General features: G+C 42.3%; 1 protein-coding gene across 24 annotated transcripts in view; it reads right to left on the bottom strand.

Annotated features, from left to right (window-relative positions):
- The window catches only part of ANKS1B (ankyrin repeat and sterile alpha motif domain containing 1B), a 1,162,364-nt gene that overhangs the window by 35,488 nt on the left and 1,106,386 nt on the right, over window positions 1–20,490 (bottom strand). For 22 of the 24 annotated variants that reach the window (XM_060307130.1, XM_060307131.1, XM_060307126.1 and 19 more), the window contains 3 exons: window positions 19,648–19,719; window positions 4,716–4,727; window positions 3,298–3,384 (listed from right to left, as the gene is read on the bottom strand). The exons of 1 other annotated variant lie outside the window; for it this stretch is intronic. In XM_060307130.1, coding sequence (XP_060163113.1) covers window positions 3,298–3,384; window positions 4,716–4,727; window positions 19,648–19,719 — 171 coding nt within the window. The remainder of the gene's footprint in view (window positions 1–3,297; window positions 3,385–4,715; window positions 4,728–19,647; window positions 19,720–20,490) is intronic. One more of the 24 variants, XM_060307128.1, reaches the window with a different exon arrangement.

Here is a 20,490-nt window from a genome sequence, read left to right as displayed (position 1 = left end):
TGAAGGTCTGAGGCCTTCGATTACGACGTCCAGTGCAGGATGAACACCCCCTCTATCTGACCAGGGTAGGGTTACAGAGATGCGGCGGTTAGGAGAGGACCGGTTAACAATAAAGTACAGGGGACTTCCCTGGTGGCGCAGTGGTTAAGAATCCGCCTGCCAATGCAAGGGACATGGGTTTGAGCCCTGGTCCGGGAAGATCCCACATAATGCGGAGCAACTAAGCCCGTGCGCCACAACTACTGAGCCTGCGCTCTAGAGCTTGCGAGCCACAACTACTGAGCCCGTGTGCCACAACTACTGAAGCCTGTGTGCCTAGAACCCGTGCTCTGCAACAAAAGAAGCCACTGCAATGAGAAGTCCGTGCACCGCGACAAAGAGTAGCCCCCACTCGCCACAGCTAGAGAAAGCCCGTGTGCAGCGACGAAGACCCAACGCAGCCAATAAATAAATAAATATAAATTAAAAAAAATGATGAGCATCTGAAAAAAAAGAAAGCATCAAACATGAACAATAAGCTGTGACTTCTGGTTGTGTCTTACTACAGGCTTAGTGCTCACAAGCACCACAAACTGTGAGGTCTTCACAGATGTCTATGCGTCACAAGTCCTTCACTTCAAATCAAAGTGGTTCCCCCCAGATGCTTCCCAGGGGAGGAATCTCTGGTACAAACCGAAAGCAGGACCTGGAGTTTATCAATCTGCTCCTTTCCTGCTGTGGGTCTTAATTTAGAGGCTGGTCTTTGTACAGGACCAAGTGGCACGCACGATGCCACTGCAGACACTGCTGGATGAGCACAGTTCCTTTCATACCACAACCTGAGGAAGACTCTTCAACACTGGCTCCTCTGTGCCCCCTGAAACCAGGCCTTCAGCCCTGGCTGGCGGTGTTTCTCAGTCTTCCCCAAACTCCACCAACGCAGCTCTACACCGTTTCTTTCTTCCACCTTCTAATACAAGCTCTCTGCTTTAGGCTTCTCACACACTCCTAGACCACGGCCCCGAGTCACCCACCCTCTCCCTATCCACCATTAGACTGGGGTAAGTCACTACGTCACAGGACACTGGGATGGGGACCCTGTGCAGCCCCAGTGTTGAAGTCGATGTCCCCAAACTCCTAAAACAGCCAGGCACACGTTGTCATATAGTCACAGAGAGGCTGGTTCCACCTGCTACCAACATATGCACTTTGCCTTTGCTCTGGATTCTGAAAACAGGCTGAGGACCACACTGCAAGGGCTTGAAAGAAATGCGGGCCTTCTTTATTTAGTGCCTTTATTCACACAATTATCTTTTGCGTATCTTTCACTGCTTAGATTTCCAGAGTAGTCATTAGTGAGCAGAGATCTATGAATAACTCATCTAAGTACTGGCCACTGAAACAGAAGCATTCCCTCAAAGTCTGGGAGATCAAGATCTAGGGCCCTTGATGTGTCTGTAAGCAAAATGCCACAGGGCCGATAGCGCTCTCTCCTTCCTCTGATGGTGGAGAGTGGGTTAGAGAGGATGCAGTTAATACAGACGCACCCAGTCATACCACCAGCTTCATAGGATGACAGCCTTAAGACTCTGGAAACTTCTCAGGACAAATACCACTTGCTCAGAAACTGTCAGAATCCAAGCCTGCTAAGGCTGTTAATCTAAGAGAGCGTCAGACTCATAAGCTGATAACATATTGCCATTCGTGTTTTTCAAGTGCAAATGGGGTAGAGACAGTTGCTCCAGGTTAGGTAAAAAAAAAATCCAAATGCCAAAGCCTTTCTTGAAATTTAGATAACAGTGAAAGCAATGTTATCTTCAGTCAGAGTTCCATAAAGTTTAGAAACTTTTAAAGCCGACTGACTATAATCTAGGGCTAAAGGAAGTTTGTGCACCAGCACCTAAAGTTGCTTCCAAGAAATAAAAAGGCAAATCAACTGGGATTTTTCTGATCAGAGTTTCCATAACTGTAATCTGACAGCAGTAACTGTCAATGACATATTGCCGGGTTGGAGCATCATTCCACGGAAGGCATCTGACTCTGAGTGTGCTTTGGGTGTCATCAACTAGCAGGACCAGACTGAGTTACCAGCTTTCGGCTTGAGTTTCAGAACTGCTTCTAAACCTGGGAGGTGGTTCTAAGTAGACCTGGGGAGCTTGGCCTTATCTGCCTGCTGACGTGGCAATCTTCTTCATTACAGAAAACAAACTGGGAAGGCTTTGAACTGGTCGATTCAGAAGCTCAGGTTTATTATAGATGGTCAAGGGTCACTGCCCACGGGACGTTGCCCTGGATCTAAATCCAGCTGCCGTGGTCCTAAATTTCCATTGTTTAAATTCACCTGTTTCATGACTTTTGTTTCCTTTCTCCAGAGTGGAGCGGGTCCAGCTGGGAGGACTAGGTAGGCAGTCCAGAAAACAAATGGTGTTTACCAATGGGCATCACCTCATTTCCCCTATTTCTACACTTTTTTGGTTGGAAGGACGTAAGATGAAATTGCAGGACATGTGGGGGTTTTGGAGGAGGAGCAGGTCAGGTTTGAATTGATGGAGGGTGAGAGTGGTCATACCCGAGTTTTCTAGTCTAGCACCTGCACTCTGTCACCTTTGCCAAGAAAGGACACTTTCTAAGTAAAATGCAACCCAGATGTCTACACTTGCCCTCAGGGCCCACAAGCTGTTCCCACTGTGAGCACAAAGTCACCGCAGAGTCACAGCACGGCCTGAGCTTCTTTTCTGATTGTGTCTCTTAAGAAAACAATACGGTTGGAACCCTCGCTTCCATCTCAGTAGTTGAGAACGAAATGCAATTATATGATGTAAACGCCAGAGCATGGGTTCCCTGTGTCAGGTAGTCATTACATACATCAAAAGAAAGGACAGGCCTATCTCTGGAGCAATGAAAAGACAAATGTTCTAGCCCTTCACCTGGTAACATACACTTCCTCTGGTGGAGGAATGATGACACTGGTACATTTTCACACTAGACATGATTTTTTTTCTGTTTTAATATTCTCTGGATCCAAAGGGACATGCCAGGTACTGAGTGGCCATAGTCTACTAAGGAAGGTACCAGGGAAAAGTGAAAGCAAAGTATGTGTAGGAATCCTAGATCAAGCCCCCAAATGCGATGTGCCCCCCTGTGTGTGTGTGTGAGTGTGTGTGTGAGTGTGTGTACAGTTGTTTTAGGGATCATGAAAGTCAGGGGTGAGGAGTGATTAAAATGGGGGAGGTTGGGTATGATGGGAAGCAACGGATTTTAGATCATTGACTCAGGACTGTATCTGGCGTCTAAACCAAAGAGAGGTGCGGTACCCACCTTATTTGTTGCATCAATAAATTTGACTCCTTTATAAGAGACTGAAAGAATAATAGTAGGGACCTTCTTCATTTGCTCTGTAGACTTCTGAAATTAAAATTAGAGAGCTGTTAGAGCAGTCTGTGTTCCATGGCAACTGCAGCACATAATTCTTTCTCTTGAAAGATAAAAATGAGCTCAAGCTAAAAACAATACACACACACACACACACACACACCAAACACACACCAAACACACTCTAATTTAAATGTATGTCTCTCCTCCTGGGCTTAGCTACGGTTTGGGTTTATAAAGTATCTGCTTTGCACTTGAGGATCTAAAAAGGGCTCGTTCCACTGCTCCATGTGGGTGAAGGAATACGCCCTCTCCCTGACCCCAAGGGGAGAAATGAACAGCTCTGTCCCCTATGCAATTTCAAACAACTATTCTTTTGACTAGAGTTAAGCCACGTCAGATTGAACTCTAAGGATGAGTTTAGCATTAACAAAATACATGCCACCTCTCCCCATTTCTTCCTAGTCTCTCTCTTTCTTCAAGGCACAAGGCATGCCTGAATACGTACTTAAAACAGGGATCTAAAATACATCATTGTGGGGACTTCCCTGGTGGTCCAGTGGTTAAGACTTTGCCTTCCAATGCACGGGGTGTGGGTTTGACCCCTGGTCGGGAAACTAAGATCCCACATGCCTCGTGGCCCAAAAACCAAAACATAAAAACAGAAGCAATATTGTAGCAAATTCAATAAAGACTTTAAAAATGGTGCACATCAAAAAGATCTTTAAAAAAAAAACATCGTGGGGCTTCCCTGGTGGCGCAGTGGTTGAGAGTCCGCCTGCCGATGCAGGGGACACGGGTTTGTGTGTCCGGGAAGATCCCACATGCCGCGGAGCGGCTGGGCCCGTGAGCCATGGCCGCTGAGCCTGCGCGTCCGGAGCCTGTGTTCCGCAGCGGGAGAGGCCACAACGTTGAGAGGCCCGCGTACCACAAAAAAACAAAAAACAAAAAACATCGTTGTGAATTTTTCTTGGACCTGGCCAAATCTATAAAAGCTGATAGTTTACAGCAGAATTGCTCATGGCCACATAGGATATAATACCACTCCATGACAACTGAGCCCTCGGGGGCAGCCTGTATTTTCAGCCACAGCAAAACCGGACAGTGCAGGCAACCTACTTTATCATTCAGAGCTGCTGTAATCCCTTAGGCTAAGTTCTTACGATAGATGTTCACAATGGTTGAATGTGCTTACAGTTTGCAGCTTCTACAGTTTTATGCATCTGCAAAAAGTTTCTCTGTAATTTAGCAACTGCCTTTTCTGGTTAGTTTCATCATTCATCACAGGTCACTCACAGTCTGTTTACTTCATTTCCTGCTGTGGATACTCCTAATAATCACATTAAACATCAAGAAGAACCTACCTGACAGTTAGCCTGATGGATTTTCCAGACAAGACAGGTGAGAACATAATAGGAGAGAAAATACATAAAAAGGTGAGAGGAAACCATTTCAGTAATTCACAGACAGCACAGACTCATTAAACGGTAAAGAGAATAGGCTCTACAGATATATGTTGATGCAGGGAAACTGTAATTTTAGAGATTACTGCAGGCTTTTCCAGACCCTGTCTCTCCTCTGCTTTTACTGTTTTCTCATCGTTCTGTTTATTGCATTGCACAGTCGTCTGATGACTGACATGCAAGAGCCTTCTGCTTTGAGTGTTCCACAACCAGCTGTCTTATGTATATTAAGGAAACCGAGAAAAATATGAACTTTCTTGATTTCTTCATTTATTATTACCCATTTTCCATTTTTAAACTCTGAAAATGTGACCAGAATGAAAGAAGGTTGGATAGTGTGAATGAAACTCATTGAACTCAATAATGATAATTACATTTCATCTTTCACTTGAGGCATGGAAAAGGTGCTTCTCATTTTCCTGGTTGTTTTTGACACATCTTTTTGATAGCTACTATACCCGCATCAAAGACAAAGAAAATGGATTACTGAGAGTATTACTATTTAATATTAACTGTTTCATACAGTATAGAAAAAAGCAGCTCCCTCGAAGTGCTTTTTAACTAGTTTTAAAATTACCCAGACTCAACAGTTTTCTTTTGTGATTGCCGAAAAGAGATATTATGAAATTGGAATGTAAGGATACTTTTATCTTTTTTAATGCTTTATCCAACCAACTCTTAACAATGTGCAAGATTAAGTGAAGGCAAGGCTAGAGGAAATAACATGCAGTGTGCTGACTGTAAGGCAAGGCCGTGGGCTGAATCTGTAGAGACGGGGAAGGAACAGGCAGTGGTTTGGTGGACTGTGTGTGTGTGTGTGTGTGTGTGTGTGAAGAATTCTTTGCAAAGAGTAACAATGGGTTTTAACAAATCACCTCGCTCATCTCTTGCTGTGAGTACATTCTCGTGGACAGATCTATCTGTAACATGAAATAATATACACCTAACCCAAGGTTAAAATACCAACACTTCATGTAGTATCAAGAAAAACCCCCTAAAGAAAAGAGAAAAACCCATTTCTCATTCATTGAGCAATTGAGTGGTTATACTGGGTAGGCGGCCCATGTGCTGGAAAAATGCAGAGTCTTCTTTGGGGGATGTCACACAGACCTCAGACTGTGTGCAGACTCCGGTCTGCTGAGAGTGGTTGTCTAGTGCCGTGTTGAGAAGGATTCTGAGCCTGTGTCTGGGCTCTGTCGTAAAGAGGGTTGGGAACGTCTGCCATGGGAGAGGGAGAGGAAGGGGCACATGAAGCACACGTCACCGTTCCTGGCTTGGTCTGATACGGAGAGCAGCTATAACGCAAATGGTGACAAATGGGACAGAGATGTGAACAGAATGCTTCCAGAGTGCTGAGCAGGGAGAGCCTCACTCTGCACGAGGAGGTGGGCAAGTCCTCATCCATTCATTTAACTAACACCGGCTGCCCGCTAGGGGTGACCGACCTGGCTCTTAAAGGTTGGATAGGAATTTTCCATGTGGCAGAAGAGGACACAGAGGCTGTTTTAGCCGCAGAATCAACACACACATAAACATCTGGAAATGAGAAATAATATAGTGGGTTTGGGTAACTGGTGGGAGATGAGGCTGGTACAATAGGTTTGGAAGACTGTGACTTACTCCACCAAGCTGGGATCCACTGGAAGCTTTTAAGTAGGATCAGATCTCTGTTGCAAAAAGATAGTTCTGGTGGTTGGATGGACTGGAATAGCTAGAGGCTGAATGCAGGGAGGCAGGAAGCTGTGGTGTAAATTCAAATGAGAGAACCTAAGCACCTGAGTTGAAGTAGATGCTCTGGAGAATGGAAGGGGGGGCCACCATTCTGATAAAGAAGAATCACGAGGACCTGCTGACTGATCCGGACAGAAGATGGGCGAGCGGGAGGACCGCGGACAAAGAGGCCGTCAGCCGAGATAGGAACCCTGGAGGGGGATGTGCGTTCGCATGAAACCCTCTCGAATGTGATAATCCTGTGGGGATGTCCACTAGAAAACTGGAAATAAGCATTTTCAGATCTGGAAATCCAACCACATTGAGGGGGTGGCTGAGGATATGGAAGCAGATAAAGTGGCTCAAAGAGTGAACTAGAGGAGGTCTAAGAATCATCCCTCAGGGGATGGTTAATACTTAAGAAATGGGTAAGAAGAGTCAATGAAGGAGTCTGAAACCTGACAGCAGTATCACAAGTCCAGAAGAAGATTCCTTAGAAGGTGGGAGCAGTGCCTGATGCCAGGAGGACTAAAAAGGCCTAAAAATCTGTGCCTGGCACAGCGGCTGGCACACATAGGAGTGGCCGCTACTTTTACTGTGTTTCCTGGGTGAAACCCCTGGTTTGGGCAAGTAGAAAAATTTGTTGCTGATTTTATCAAGAGCAGCTTCAGGACAACGGTGACAGCAGACACAGAAAAGAACACGGTGCAATGAATGCCAAGAGGGGGACCAGAGAGCTAGAAAGACAGGCAGGTCAGGACACAGGCTCTTAGGCTGAAATGAGGGCATCAGCGGGGATTTCTGTCCTGATACTAAGATTTCACATCGTATGTCCAGCCAAGCTAAACAAAGAAGAAAAGATAAAGGATGGTCATTTCTTTCTCTTCCGTGGGTGGCAAGAAGCCCTGCTTTCCTAACTGGAGGCCGCACTGGGGTCCCACCGATGCAGGCTGTATTGCGGGTGGCCACAGGTTCCAACCTGCAGCCCAAACTGTACTTCTTCTTCCACTGAGTCAAGATAAAAAGATGATGGATCTGGCCAGCCGCAGACTTCAAAGGGGCTGTGGGAGGTCTTCAGGGTAATGCACCTCTGTTAAGGTGATTATATTTCTATAAGAGATACGGATCCAACCTCTTTCTGGACTCTAGAATCTAGAGGATTTTCTGATGGTGTACTTTACAGAGCTTTAGAGAGGTCTATTCACACATAATTTTAATGAAAGATGAAAGCGCACAGAAAGAAGGTAAATATACTGAGTCTTCACTGGCTAACCAGGGAGGCAAGAAATCCAATAAGTGCTTCATTTTAGGAAGGCTTTTCAGATATCAAAATGTGAGCTCGGGGCTTCAGCCTGGTCCCAGGCAGCTGAAGTCCCACCCTCCCCAGCTTCTCTTCAGTGTTGTAATCACCTTCTTCTCCTGCCCAGGGACAAAGGCACCTAGTCTGGACACCACTGCTCAGGTTACAAAGCATCTGCTCTCAGGCAGCTTGGTTTCTATGACCTATCTTCATGCTTCGCTGTGTTTCTGGATGGTGAATACGCCCATATGTGTATGTTAAACATTGAAGCTTTATTTATTTGTATAAACAGAATTCTCTTCTTCAGGCCCATTTCCTCAGTAAAATGCTCAGGGCAAACTTTCTTTTGTGGTTCCCTTTTGTTTCTAATTGCTTTTTACTGTGCCCCACTCTGTGGAATTTCTGAGGTTTCCCGGAGTCCTCAAAGCCCCTCCCTTCAGTGCCAGCTTCACAGGAGAGACTAATTTGTAATGAGGACCTCTGCATACCTAATCAGCTACATACTCAGGGGTAATGCCCCAAATTAACTTAACCTTTGCAGCATCTTGTTCTCCCACTGAAAGCTGAAAGAATAGAGTGATATTCCATTGCATTTTCTTCACAATTTCCTGAATTAAGATGACCATCCTTTTATTATTCTAAGAGAAACAGTATTTAGTTATATAGAGATGTTACATTTCTGAAACCTAAAATAAAATGCAACTTTTGAATGTTCAATTTAAAGCCAGTCCTTTATTTAGCACTTGGATTTATATTGTTTTTAAGCATCATACAGAACAGGGATCATAATTTTCTATCTGGAGGTGGACTGAATATTGTTCTGAAATATTGTACTTAATAGGAAAAGTAACTGAACACTTTCAAAGCATTCTTTTTTTTCAAGAGGGATTTTTGGATTCACCAAGGAAGGAATCAACCTTGGTGAATCCAAAAATTCACCATCTTTTTTCTTTTCCTTTTAAATGACAAATTATGAACTGCTTGGAATATTTGTATCAAGTAAGAATTTGCCATTGAGCTTTTGTTCTAGCCTCACAGCACACCCTGAAAATATCAATAGTTTCTCATTTTCTAATGCAGAATCAACAGTATGAGAATATCCTTGTGAGATTGCAGGGATCTTTGCATCTCAGAGCAGGACTTTCACAAGTGTGAATGAGAGCAAAGAGGTTTATAACTGGGACTGGAAACACTTCAGCTGTGAGCTGTAATGTTGGATTTGAGTCCAGAGTGACATTTATGCTCTTAACAGGAATCAACTGTGCCCAGTAATCAGCACAGAGAGGAAAAAGAGTGAGGCAGTCCGCGGGGAGGAGGTCACTGACTCTTCATTCTTACAATACCCCGATAACTGCTGGCGTATTTTAAGCACAGACTGGCACAGATTTCCCAATGGTATACTGCCATCCAACTTAGAGCATATTTTAACCTACACACGGCTACCCTGAGAACGCTTTCTAGTTAGATATTCAGTGCTGAGTTATAATTTTTTTTTTTTTTTTTTTTTTGCGGTACGCAGGCCTCTCACTGTTGTGGCCTCTCCCGTTGTGGAGCACAGGCTCTGGACGCGCAGGCTCAACGGCCATGGCTCATGGGCCCAGCCGCTCCGCGGCATGTGGGATCCTCCCGGACCAGGCACGAACCCGCGTCCCCTGCATCGGCAGGCGGACTCTCAACCACTGTGTCACCGGGGAAGCCCCATAACTATTAATTTTGCCATATAATATTTTCCTTAGTTTCAACACTTAATTATTATATTCAGTTTCAGCAAGTAAATTAAAATAGGATCAAACAATTATGTTTGGTAGCCTCAAGTGACTTTCAAATGATTAAAAAAATACACCAAACAAGCAATATTGTGGTGATTTTGTATGCAGCAAAACCAGCTACGCTGCGGGGATTATTAACAGAGAAAAAACAGACCGCAAATCAGCCATTTAACATGAACTCTTACCCTTTGGAGCTCAGTTTCAAGGTCACTTTCTGGGGAAAGCTCAGTTTCAAAGTCACTTTCTGGCCTCCCAGCCGACGGGACGGCTTTCCTTTTGCTCCCCCAGCCTGCTCTGTGAGCCTCTGCCGTCCCTTGGCGTCTGCTGCTCTGGGGTGGGGCTGTCTGCTCCCCTCAGGCACCTGAGGATGGCCCACGCCTTTCTCGATTTGTCTCTCTTATAATGACTAGCACATGGTCTCAGGTGAACCCTATGAAGTTGTCTTTTTTTTTTTTAAGGGTCAAAAATGGCTCAATATCAGCAATTTCATAGGGTTTGATCTAAAAGCTGCTGAAATCCATGATTGTTAAAGGAATGAGCAAATGAATTCATGTACAGCAACGAGGAAGAAGCCAGTTTTATAAAGAAGGATCACTGTCCCAGCCTCTCGACACACGGAGAACTCAGGAGACTTTTCAGAGAGCCGAGGTACTCAGAGCCAGGCATGGAGGCCTTTGAAGACCTTGGAGGAGAACCACGGATGTGACTAGAGATGCAGCGAGAGACTCCTATGGCGTGGCAAACGCGTCACAGATCTTGTGAAGTTCAGCTTCGAGGAGGGAAGGGTTAGGACTTCGTTTTGGCAACAGAAAATTGGCTCAAACTGCAAGCAGTGAGATGAGAAGGAAAGACTTCTTGAGAGGACAGAATGATTATTAGGGACAGCTGGGAAGCTTCTCCATCTGGTCTTTAATAAGAGTTTCCCTCATCTATCCCTAATGACTTAGGGGTAAGTCTCATTTAGCTGGAAAATGAGGGTAAATGACCTCTCAAGGGCTTTTCTGGTCACAAGGACTCTGACCCAAAGGCTGGGCGAGTACAGAGCCTAAGTAAGGCCACGTGACAAGAAGAGACAGTGGGCAAGCAGCAGCCACTCAAACTCCTCCTCCGGCATAAGACTCGGCTATTGTACTGTGGAGTAACTCACACACCCTGGCCAGGTCTGCACAGCACAAAGCAATGCCCTCTCTCTCTATTCCTCTGGCCCTGGCTGGTATCCAGGCACTGTGGCAGACTGTTCTACCAGAATAGCCTATCTACACAGCAGCCTTACTGGAATGCCCAGTGGACCAAGGCGGTGGTTCTCAAACTTTCCAGAGCATTCAAATAACATGGAGTGCTTGGTAAATAACAGACTGTTGGGTGCCACCCCTAGAGTTTCTGATGCAGTAAGCGCTACAGACCGAATGTTTGTATCCCCCCGAAGTTCATTTGTTGAACCCTAACGCCCAGTGTGATGGTATTAGGAGGTGGGGCCTTTGCGGGGTGCTTAGGTCATGAGGGTGGAGCCTTCATGAGTGGGATTATGTGTTTATAAAAGAGGCCTGAAAGAGCTCACTTGCCCCCTCTGCCAGGAGGGCATGGTGAAAAGACGGCCATCTATGACCCAGGAAAAGTGCCCTCGCCAGATACCAAGTCTGCCAGTGCCTTGATCTTGGACTTCCCAGCCTCCAGAACTATGAGAAATAAATTTCTCCCAGTATACAGTATTTTTGTTCCAGCAGCCCAAACAGACCGAGACAGTACGTCTGTGGTAGGGCCTAAGATTTTGCATTTCTAGCAAGTTCCCAGATGCTGCTGATGCTGCCAGTCTGGGGACCACACTTTGAGAACTTCTGCTCTAAAGGTGCAGTTGATGAATTTGATTGAAAGTCACTGTCAGAACTGTTCTCTGCTGCTATACATATAGACTCAGTTGTACTGCATCTTAACATTAATTCAGAGAGACATTAATTTATCAAAACACACTATGCTCCACTTGACAAGTGATTTCCAAAAATCCTTAGTTAGCAGTTAGCTGCAGCTCTTGGTCTTCAGAGCAATTAACTAGTATTTAATTCACCCTTGGTTCCTCGGGGACTGTGAAAGTATAAAACATTCTGCACATAAAATAAAGAGTTTGGGTCCTGAAGACAGATTCTAGAGTTATGTCTAGAATAGATGTTGACCAGATAGAGCTGATAAGCCCAGAGGTCATGCTGGAGATGTATGTTTTCTCGTAAAAGTTCCCCAGTTCACCCTCAACTAGGAACACATCCAAGATATTAAGTTATGCCCCTGAGAGGTGTGACAAGCAAACATCAACGCGTCTTCTTGGACTGCTTCTGGGAGTAAAAATTGGAACAATGTTTTTGTAAGGCAGTTTGGCAATACTTACCCAGAGTTTCAAGATGTGTATACTCTTTGACCCAGTCATTCTACATTTAGTGGCTTATTCTAAAGACATAATCAGACCAGCTGCAAAAGACTGAGGTATAGGGATGTTACCCAAAGTATTGGTTATAACTGGAAACAATTGAAAATGACCTAATGACCAAAAAGGGGAACTGGTTAAATAAGTTTGGTTCAGTTATGGATTGGAATATTGTTCAACCAGTGCAAATAATATTGGGGACGAACAGTTATTGGAATAAAAATGTTTCAAAGTATATTGTATTTAAAAATAGATTATAAACAGGCTCAGAATATTTCCATTTTTTGTCGAAAGGTGATGCCTGTAAGTGCATAACTAATCAGTCTGGAGGATTATGTACAAACGAGGTGTTAACAGAGGGGTGTTTACCACTTCTGGGTGGTAAAACTACAGTTGTTTTTATTTCTCTTTTCTATATCCCTATTTGAAAGTTGAATAATAGTGAATGTGTATCGCTTTTGTAAGAAGCAACTGTAAAGTTTAAAAAATTTAAGATTTTTTAAGTTAGCAAAGTCAACTGTAAACGTGCAAAAACACACGGACCTTCTCAGTCTATCACATTTAAGTACAGCTTCAGAGCGCGCGCGCGCGCGCGCGTGTGTGTGCGTGTGTGTGTGGTGTCATCCTGAATTTATGAAGGGACCCAATGATAAGCTCCTTCCTCCAGGGCCTCCTCTACTCACTACAGTAAGAGCACAGGAGGGTATGTTTGGATTTCTGTCTTAGCTCCACCCTTTTCAAACTATGTGGCTAGGTATTTTAACCTCCCTTTGTCTTAGTTACTTCATCTGTAAAATGGGTATGTTAATATAGCATCTCCTTTGTGGAGCTGTTGTGAGATGACATAATTCCGTGCCTAGCATGTAGTGAACATCAATAGATTTGGGCTATTACTGTTATTCTGAGGATTAATGCGTTCGCTTAGCTTTTCAAAGCACAGCACCCCACTGGCAAAGGAGGGCAGAAGTAAAATCAAAATCTGTCAGCGTAACTGAATAACCTCTGCGGAACATACTCGGACTGCAGTGAAACGGTGGCTGCAACAGGGAATGTTCAGCAGAACAATGTATCTGAACCAAAAACAACTGACTCACTATGTTTAGAAAGAGGGCTTCAGACAAGTGGAAATTAAAGACAGAAGAGGCGCATGACATCTTTCAGTGATGTGGAGCAGTGAGGGTGTTACATGGGAGAAAAGCCAGTAACGAGAGTAATAAAAACAAAAATAAAAAGTAAAGAGAACTGGGGCATGAAGATGATATGGGATACGGTGATTGGGACCGTTTGGTGTTCCACTGGGTAGACTCCTAGGAAAATACAATACTCACGAAGCAAAAAGTACACATGAGCAAAGCACAGTGACAGGGGTTAGAAGGGCAGCTGTTTCGTTGTGTGTATTGCTATCTTAATACACACACACAGACACACACACCACATTCAAGGGCTTAGACCTGTGTTTACCTGCCTCGTGCAGTACTTTTGAGAGAGTGAAAGATAAAACTTGATTCTTTCCTGAAACTTGGGCAACAGAAACTTTTAAAAAACAGTTGTTTTTAGGTTTTTTTCCCAGCCTGGTACCTAAGAAGTAGTCCCTGAAATTATTTCTGAAAATGACAGTTCCTCAGAGAAGGGATTTGTATGAGGACGGAAGGACTAAACATGACTTCGAGCCTCTCCTAAGGAAAGAGCCTCTTAATTTAACATTTCTACCTGATTCTAAAATCTACCTTTTTTCAAGCTTTCCAATCCATTCTCTGCCATTAATTTCTTTCCTTGCAAACACAGAAAAAAGATGGTCTTCACACTTCAACCAAGGCACAGATGAGTATTTGGAAATCTATATTAAAATTCAACTTTAGAATTGTTTCCAGATTAAAAGTTTAAAAAGCATATAAAGTTAAAGGGAACAGACTCAACAAGAAGTCTGAACCATGGTGAAACTGTCTAAGCCTTTTGGGAAATAGAGGTTCCAAAACCGAAGTACACTGGAAGATTTGCTTATTCCTGACTTAAACGTAATTTTAAAATATTTCCTTTCTTACATCAGAAAGGCCGATTTCTACCTTATTACAGTTGAGAACAGATATTTCTTTTTCTTTTGTTTTCTTTTTTTTTTTTTAGGGAAATGTCCTTGAACGCAAACACCTGTGACACCTGTGAACATTTCTAACCGTCAACTATGGGATTAGGGGAAAGTCAGATTTCAGAGTATTAAATTGAATAGAATGGCCTACCACTTACAGTAGCAGATGTTTCCTTATGGTACATTTAATGAGGGAAGTGAGAGAGTGCTATATATTAGTGATAAATATTCCCTGGGGCAAAAGTCAGGGTTAGGGGATGGGGTATGAGTAAGTCTAGGGAGGCAAAACGGAATAGTAGGACCTCCTGTTGCCAGAACAAATCCCTCACTTCACCAAACACTGTACCTCGTAGAATCTTGAAGTGGGAGCTAATCATGCCAAAGAGAACTGAAAGGCCCAAGCAATCTATTTATTGCTTTGTAAAGTTCAGTCCTGTGGACACATTAGTTAAAAGAAGCAACTCCCAATAGAATTAGGAACAAATCACCTCCCCTAAATATGAAATGCAAAATTACATGTAACATCGTATCTACAGTGTTCCTTCATTTTTTTCTTGCTTTTGGCAATGACCTTTAAAAATTGGAAAGAAGAGTGCAGGGTCCCTAAGTTTCTGAATACTCTCATATATACTGTATACATAGAAAATCAGGGTAAGGACCCCATCAGAGGTGGGGAAAAACAAATGAAATGATCCAAAGCAAATCTATCCATCGATTTACTTGTTTTTCCAACGTTGGGAGGAAGAGGTCACGTGTTTTAAGATTTTACTGAGCTAGGCCCTTCACAGGCATTACTTCATGGAACCATCACAGCTACTTCGTAAGGTAGCTATTATCAGCAGACCCTGGGGACACAGCACACACGGTTCCTGCCTTCTAAGGGGCACAGGGCAGGTGTGACCAGACGTCACACAGTGTTATGTGAGGTGTGACAGAGGGAAGGTTCCATGTTCTGTGGGGAATATGTTAGGGCAGAATCGTGTTCAGGACCGTAGAGCTAGGATTCCTCTCAGGAACCCTTTTAGAAAGGAAGACTCTGGCTCTGAGCCCAAATCTAGCTGGAAAACCCAACCAGGAACATAAAGGCAGCACGAAATGAATGTGTTCAGATTAAACGGATATCTGTCACAACTCCTGACATATTATTAATATGTTTTAAATTTTTAATTTTAAATAGACATGTCTGTAAAGCTATCATGGGAAAGGAAATAAGCAGCCCAGTTGTACCACTAAGGTGCAAAATAATTCACAGAAATGATCCTTCCTAAAAGGATGCCTCAGTAGCAAGACATGGATAGTCTCGTAGGCTTTTATTTTAAAAAAAAACTCTAAAAGATAAGGCAAAAACTACAATTTTACTTACAAAATGATCAGGGTTTCTTGCAAGTTTCTATTGATTCTTTCTCACTAAACACAATTCAGAAGATAATTCTTCCGGGGATGGGGGGAATCTTACAATGAAAACCTGCATAAAAGTGTTTACAGCAGCTCTATTCATAAATGCCAAAACTTGGAAACAACCAGGATGGCCTTCAATAGGTGAACGGATAAACAAACTGTGGTACATCCATACAATGGAATATTACTCAGTGATTAAAAGAAGTGAGCTATCAAGCCACCAGAGACACAGAGGAACCTTAAATGCATTCTGCTAAGTGAAAGAAGCCAGTCTGAAAAGGCTACATACTGTATGATTCCAACTACATGACATTCTGGAAAAGACAAAACTGTGGATGTAACAAGAAGGTCAGGGTTGTCAGGTGTTACGGTAGCAGCAGAGAGAAGGGGTGAGTAGGTGGAGCACAAGGGATTTTTAGGCTGTGAAACTATTCTGTACGGTATCGTAATGGCGGACACATGACATCATGCACTTGTCAGAACCCAAAACACTGTATGACATAAAGAACGAATGCTAATGTAAACCATGGACTTCAGTTAATAATAATATATCAATATTGGTTCATAACTGTGACAAACATACCGCACTAATGCAAGATGTTAGTAACAGGGGAAACTGTGAGGGTGGTGGTGATGGAAGGACCTTTCTGTGCTTTATGTCCCATTTTCTTGTGAACCCGAAACTTCTCTAAAAGTTAAGTCTATTAATTAAAAAATCTTAAGACACTTTGAAGAGGAAAGAGACTGGTTAACCTGAACAAACAAAGAGAGAAGTGATTCCATACTGCAGAATGATATGAATGACTATCATCTCACACATGTCTGTTAGTTATGGTGTATTTTTAATTGAAATAATAGGTGTATAATAGAACACCAGGAGAGTAGTGTAGAATTATCTTTATTTCAGAACTGATGGGGCCTTAGAGATGAATAAACAGGTTTAGATAAACTCAGAAAATAACCAATCATGACTATCAGAGAAGGGAAAACTGTGGTTTCTGCTGGGGCAAACTGAATGTGTTAAAGTAAGTGTTATGGGAAAAAAACATTTATAGTTGCTAAGGATGCAAAAAAAACTCCTGAAATTTTTATTTATGTTAGTACATTGGAATGTAGCCCAAATTACTACATATGTTTGTTAGCTAAATGGTTTAATTTAGTTGGTACTAATCTTACACACTCTTTGAGGGTTTCTAAAGTTCTTTCTTTATCAACATAAATGATCCACCTTTTCAGCTATTTTAAAATTCAGGACAATAAACGTTCCACTGGCACATGTGAGAGGTGGTACGGCCTGGGGATTCGAGTATGGGTGGTGGAGTTAGACTGCCTGGGTTCAAATCCTGGTTCCACTACTCACTGGCTGGGTGACCTTGGGCAAGTTACTTAACCTTCCTTGGCCTTTGTCTCCCCATATGGAAAGTGGGGACAATAGCAATACTTATCTCATGATTAAATGAATTAATGTACATTTCACTTGTGCAGGGCCCGGCCCACAGCTCTCAACTGTTAACTGTTATTAATCCCAATAAACCGATTTTAGGAGACCACGCCTGATGGCAACATGAAGACACCTCTATGGTGATACTTCTGCTACTCCTAGAATTACTGTTAACATGTTGGCCTCCTCCACTGAATCGTACTCAGTGACAGCAGGAGCCGAATTGTAGTCATCTTTGTTAACAAAAACACATTTAAGGAAATAGTTCTCAGAATAAGGAACTGCACTGATTTACTTCTTACTGGGAAAGACATTTTAATTTCAGCTAAAATTCATACTGTTGAATTGAAAACTTTTTTTTTTTTCAATTGAACTGAAAGAGGAAACCAGGTGAAGTTTTAGTGCGCCATACTTTGGCACAGTGACATTACGGTACATCAATTTTAAGATCATCTGTGCTCTCAAGTATTTCCCCTGGGGAGACTGGATTACACTGGGACTTTTGGCTGAAATGCAACCATGTTGAAAAGAGAGAAAACAGCAACTGGATGTTCAAACTGAACATCAACTGCAAGTTGAGATCCACACCATTTTTAGTTGGTGAGAGCTCTAATTCACAATTCAATACTTCCGCGTAGCAGATCAGATCTGCGCTTCTGGTCGTGAAAGGCTCTGGTGAACCCAGTGAGTGCAACTTCAGCTACTGTATCAAAGACTGATGTTTGTTTAATCAAGATGGGAAATAAGGGTTTATGATATCCTAAGAAGCAATAAAGTTCTTATCTTCACGCAAACTACCCAAAATAACACCAAGGGCAGCAAACTGGATAAACACCCCAAAGAACAGAAGACTGGCTTCTAAATAGATGGCCTTTTCATTTTAAGCAACAGACAAGTATTTAACTAAATTATTCTCCACCGAGACTATTAAAATGGTTTTGCTATTGCTATCCAAATGAAATTTCAGATCCACTTAATTTTAAGAAATTGACCGAAATTCAAATCACAGATTTGGTGTATTTTAAATGGTGCTATGTGCTCTATGCGCTATTTGTGCTCATTACCACATCGAAGTGGCTGGACTCAGATGTATTAAATCAGAGATGCCAAGTTAATTTCTTAGACATCTTCATAAATAGCTCTAAAATTATTATGAGGCTTGATGATTGAAAACCTTTCCCATTTCTTATTGTTCACTGGTGACATAATTTAGATCAGATAGATATTTAGTATACAAGATTCCCAGAATTATAAAACCAGGAAGAACCCTAATGGGCATCCAGTCCAATGTCCTTACTTTCTAAGAAAATGAGGCCCAGAAGAAGCAGATGAATGTAGTAGTTAAAAGCTTGGGATCTGGAGTCAGACAGACCCAGTCCCAGATTGGCAAGTTATTCACTGCTGGACCTTGAGAAAGTTATTTAAGCTCTCTAAACCTCAGTTTCTCCATCTGCAAAATGGGATCAACAATGGTACTAATCTTTATAGCTTTGTAGTAAAGACTGGATGAGCTGAACACTCAAAGTATTCAGCACAGAAGACTGGCACACTGTAACTACTCAGTAAATGCTACCAGTTATTATTATTATGACTAAAAACTGACTCCTAAGGCAAGTAAGCAGCAACAGAACTAGAACTTGAGTTGCTGCACGCGTCACAGTGTTTTTCATCTAAACAGTACCTGGGATAAAGATTCACTGGTCCTGACAATTTAAGTATAACTACATCAAATAGAAGGATAGCTGTTTCAGTTTTTCTGCTACTGAAATGATCAAAATATTAAAATGACGATTACAAAAAAAAAATGACGATTACATTACTGAGGTGTCAAATTCATGAAGATTCACATGTATTGAGCTTTTCATGAGCAATGGACATTACATGTTTACCTTTGTAACTGTTAAATTATATGCTTTTAAGTATTTCCCATCAAAAGGTGCTCATATAAAATAAATGACAAAAGTTAGGGTTCACTTGCTAATGATCTTAAATTTGACCCTGATTAGTTGCTATATGGACTAAGTCCGATATTCTTAATTTGTATCATCAGTCAGATATCACCATATATCCTCTACACATGTGCTATGGAGGAAGAAGAATAGGGACACATGAAAGAAAAAGGTCACATGGATCTGCAGTGTGAGTGAGAATCGGTTTGGCTAATACAGACTCCTCAGAACTCAGCAGCCACCAATCACAGACATTTGGAATTGCCGTTTCTGTCAACATTGTGTCCTTATATGATTCAGCTCAGAGCTGAATGTTTTTCTTACATTAAAAAATGAATAATTAAGAAGGCTCATAAGGAAAATGAGCTTTTTATAATATGCTCTCAATATTCTCCATTTGTTAATTTTTAGTTAGTTGGCAGTCTTTTCAGTAAATATTCTCAGACTGTCAAGTGGGTGCTTAAAACATTTTCTTGTAGTAAACTAAAGGTCATTTTTCTCCTAATCTGGAGAATGATCAATGTATATAAAATTACTTTAACTCTTTAAAAATAAGAGTAACTGAATTAAATAGACATCAGCTCAAACTACAGTGACATAAGCTCAAATATAAAAACATGAAAAAAACCCAAACACCTTTTTATATAACACCAATGTGATTCAGCAGACCAACAGATGAAGAAAATAGTAATCTGAAAAGTGGCAATCTGTACCCACAGCCAGTATTTAGTATTTCAGTGACTAGAAATAAAATGGTTTGGCAAACTTACCCGCATTTTTGCACAAGCATCTTGGGTTGATTCTGTCCCCCTGAGCTCTTTTATCAGCATAGAACCTAAATACTGAAATACAAAAAAAATTTAACGATTTATGAAAAACAGAATATAAATATGAGTAGCAATTTAAAAGCAGACTGTAGAAGTACTACTGGCCAGGTTTCCTGGCTGTAGGCTGCTGCATAACTTTTAAAAACTAACGGTAACTAATTCTAACAAATAAATGCACGTATAGAGAGAATGCAGCAGAATTAAGCACAGTTCTGAAAGCTGTAAATTGCTCTTTATAATAAAACTGTAGCAGTTTCTAAAGACGCCATCTTTCAGATCATATTTAACTGCAAAACGGGGGCATCTAAAAATGTTTTCCCTTGTTTTTTGAGGCAGCTATGTCTGCAAAAATAAATCACATCACTATCTATGTAATTACAGGGCTGTATGAGACAGCTGAGAAGCTAAGCAACATGCACCCCATTTGGACTTAGTTGGCTGCATAGGTAATTAACGTTAGGCTGTTCTGAGGCAGAGATGCAGTTTTGGACCTTTTTCATTCACAGCTGTGTGCCCTGTGGTTGATCCACTTGAGAACAGGCTGGGAGCGTGCGGGGAGGGGGAATGTCATTCACAGTTGTTCCACAGCCCAGAGAGCTGAGTCTTTGGTGCAAACTGACACTGGAGGGGCTGAATGGGGCTGAATGTCTCCTCCCAGGAATGACCAACCACTTTGCCGTTAGGTGATCGGCTCCAATACTGCCTTGGTACAAATCATCACGCATGCTTCAAATTCTGGCTGGGGGCGCAAATAGCTTTTAGCAAAATGTCTATTTTGTCTTTCTA

Source organism: Globicephala melas, chromosome 10 (genome assembly GCF_963455315.2).
Source record: "Globicephala melas chromosome 10, mGloMel1.2, whole genome shotgun sequence".
In the NCBI taxonomy this organism is placed as follows: domain Eukaryota; kingdom Metazoa; phylum Chordata; class Mammalia; order Artiodactyla; family Delphinidae; genus Globicephala; species Globicephala melas.
The sequence above is the reverse complement of the archived record's forward strand: the minus strand, read 5'-3'. Positions and strand labels throughout refer to the sequence as shown.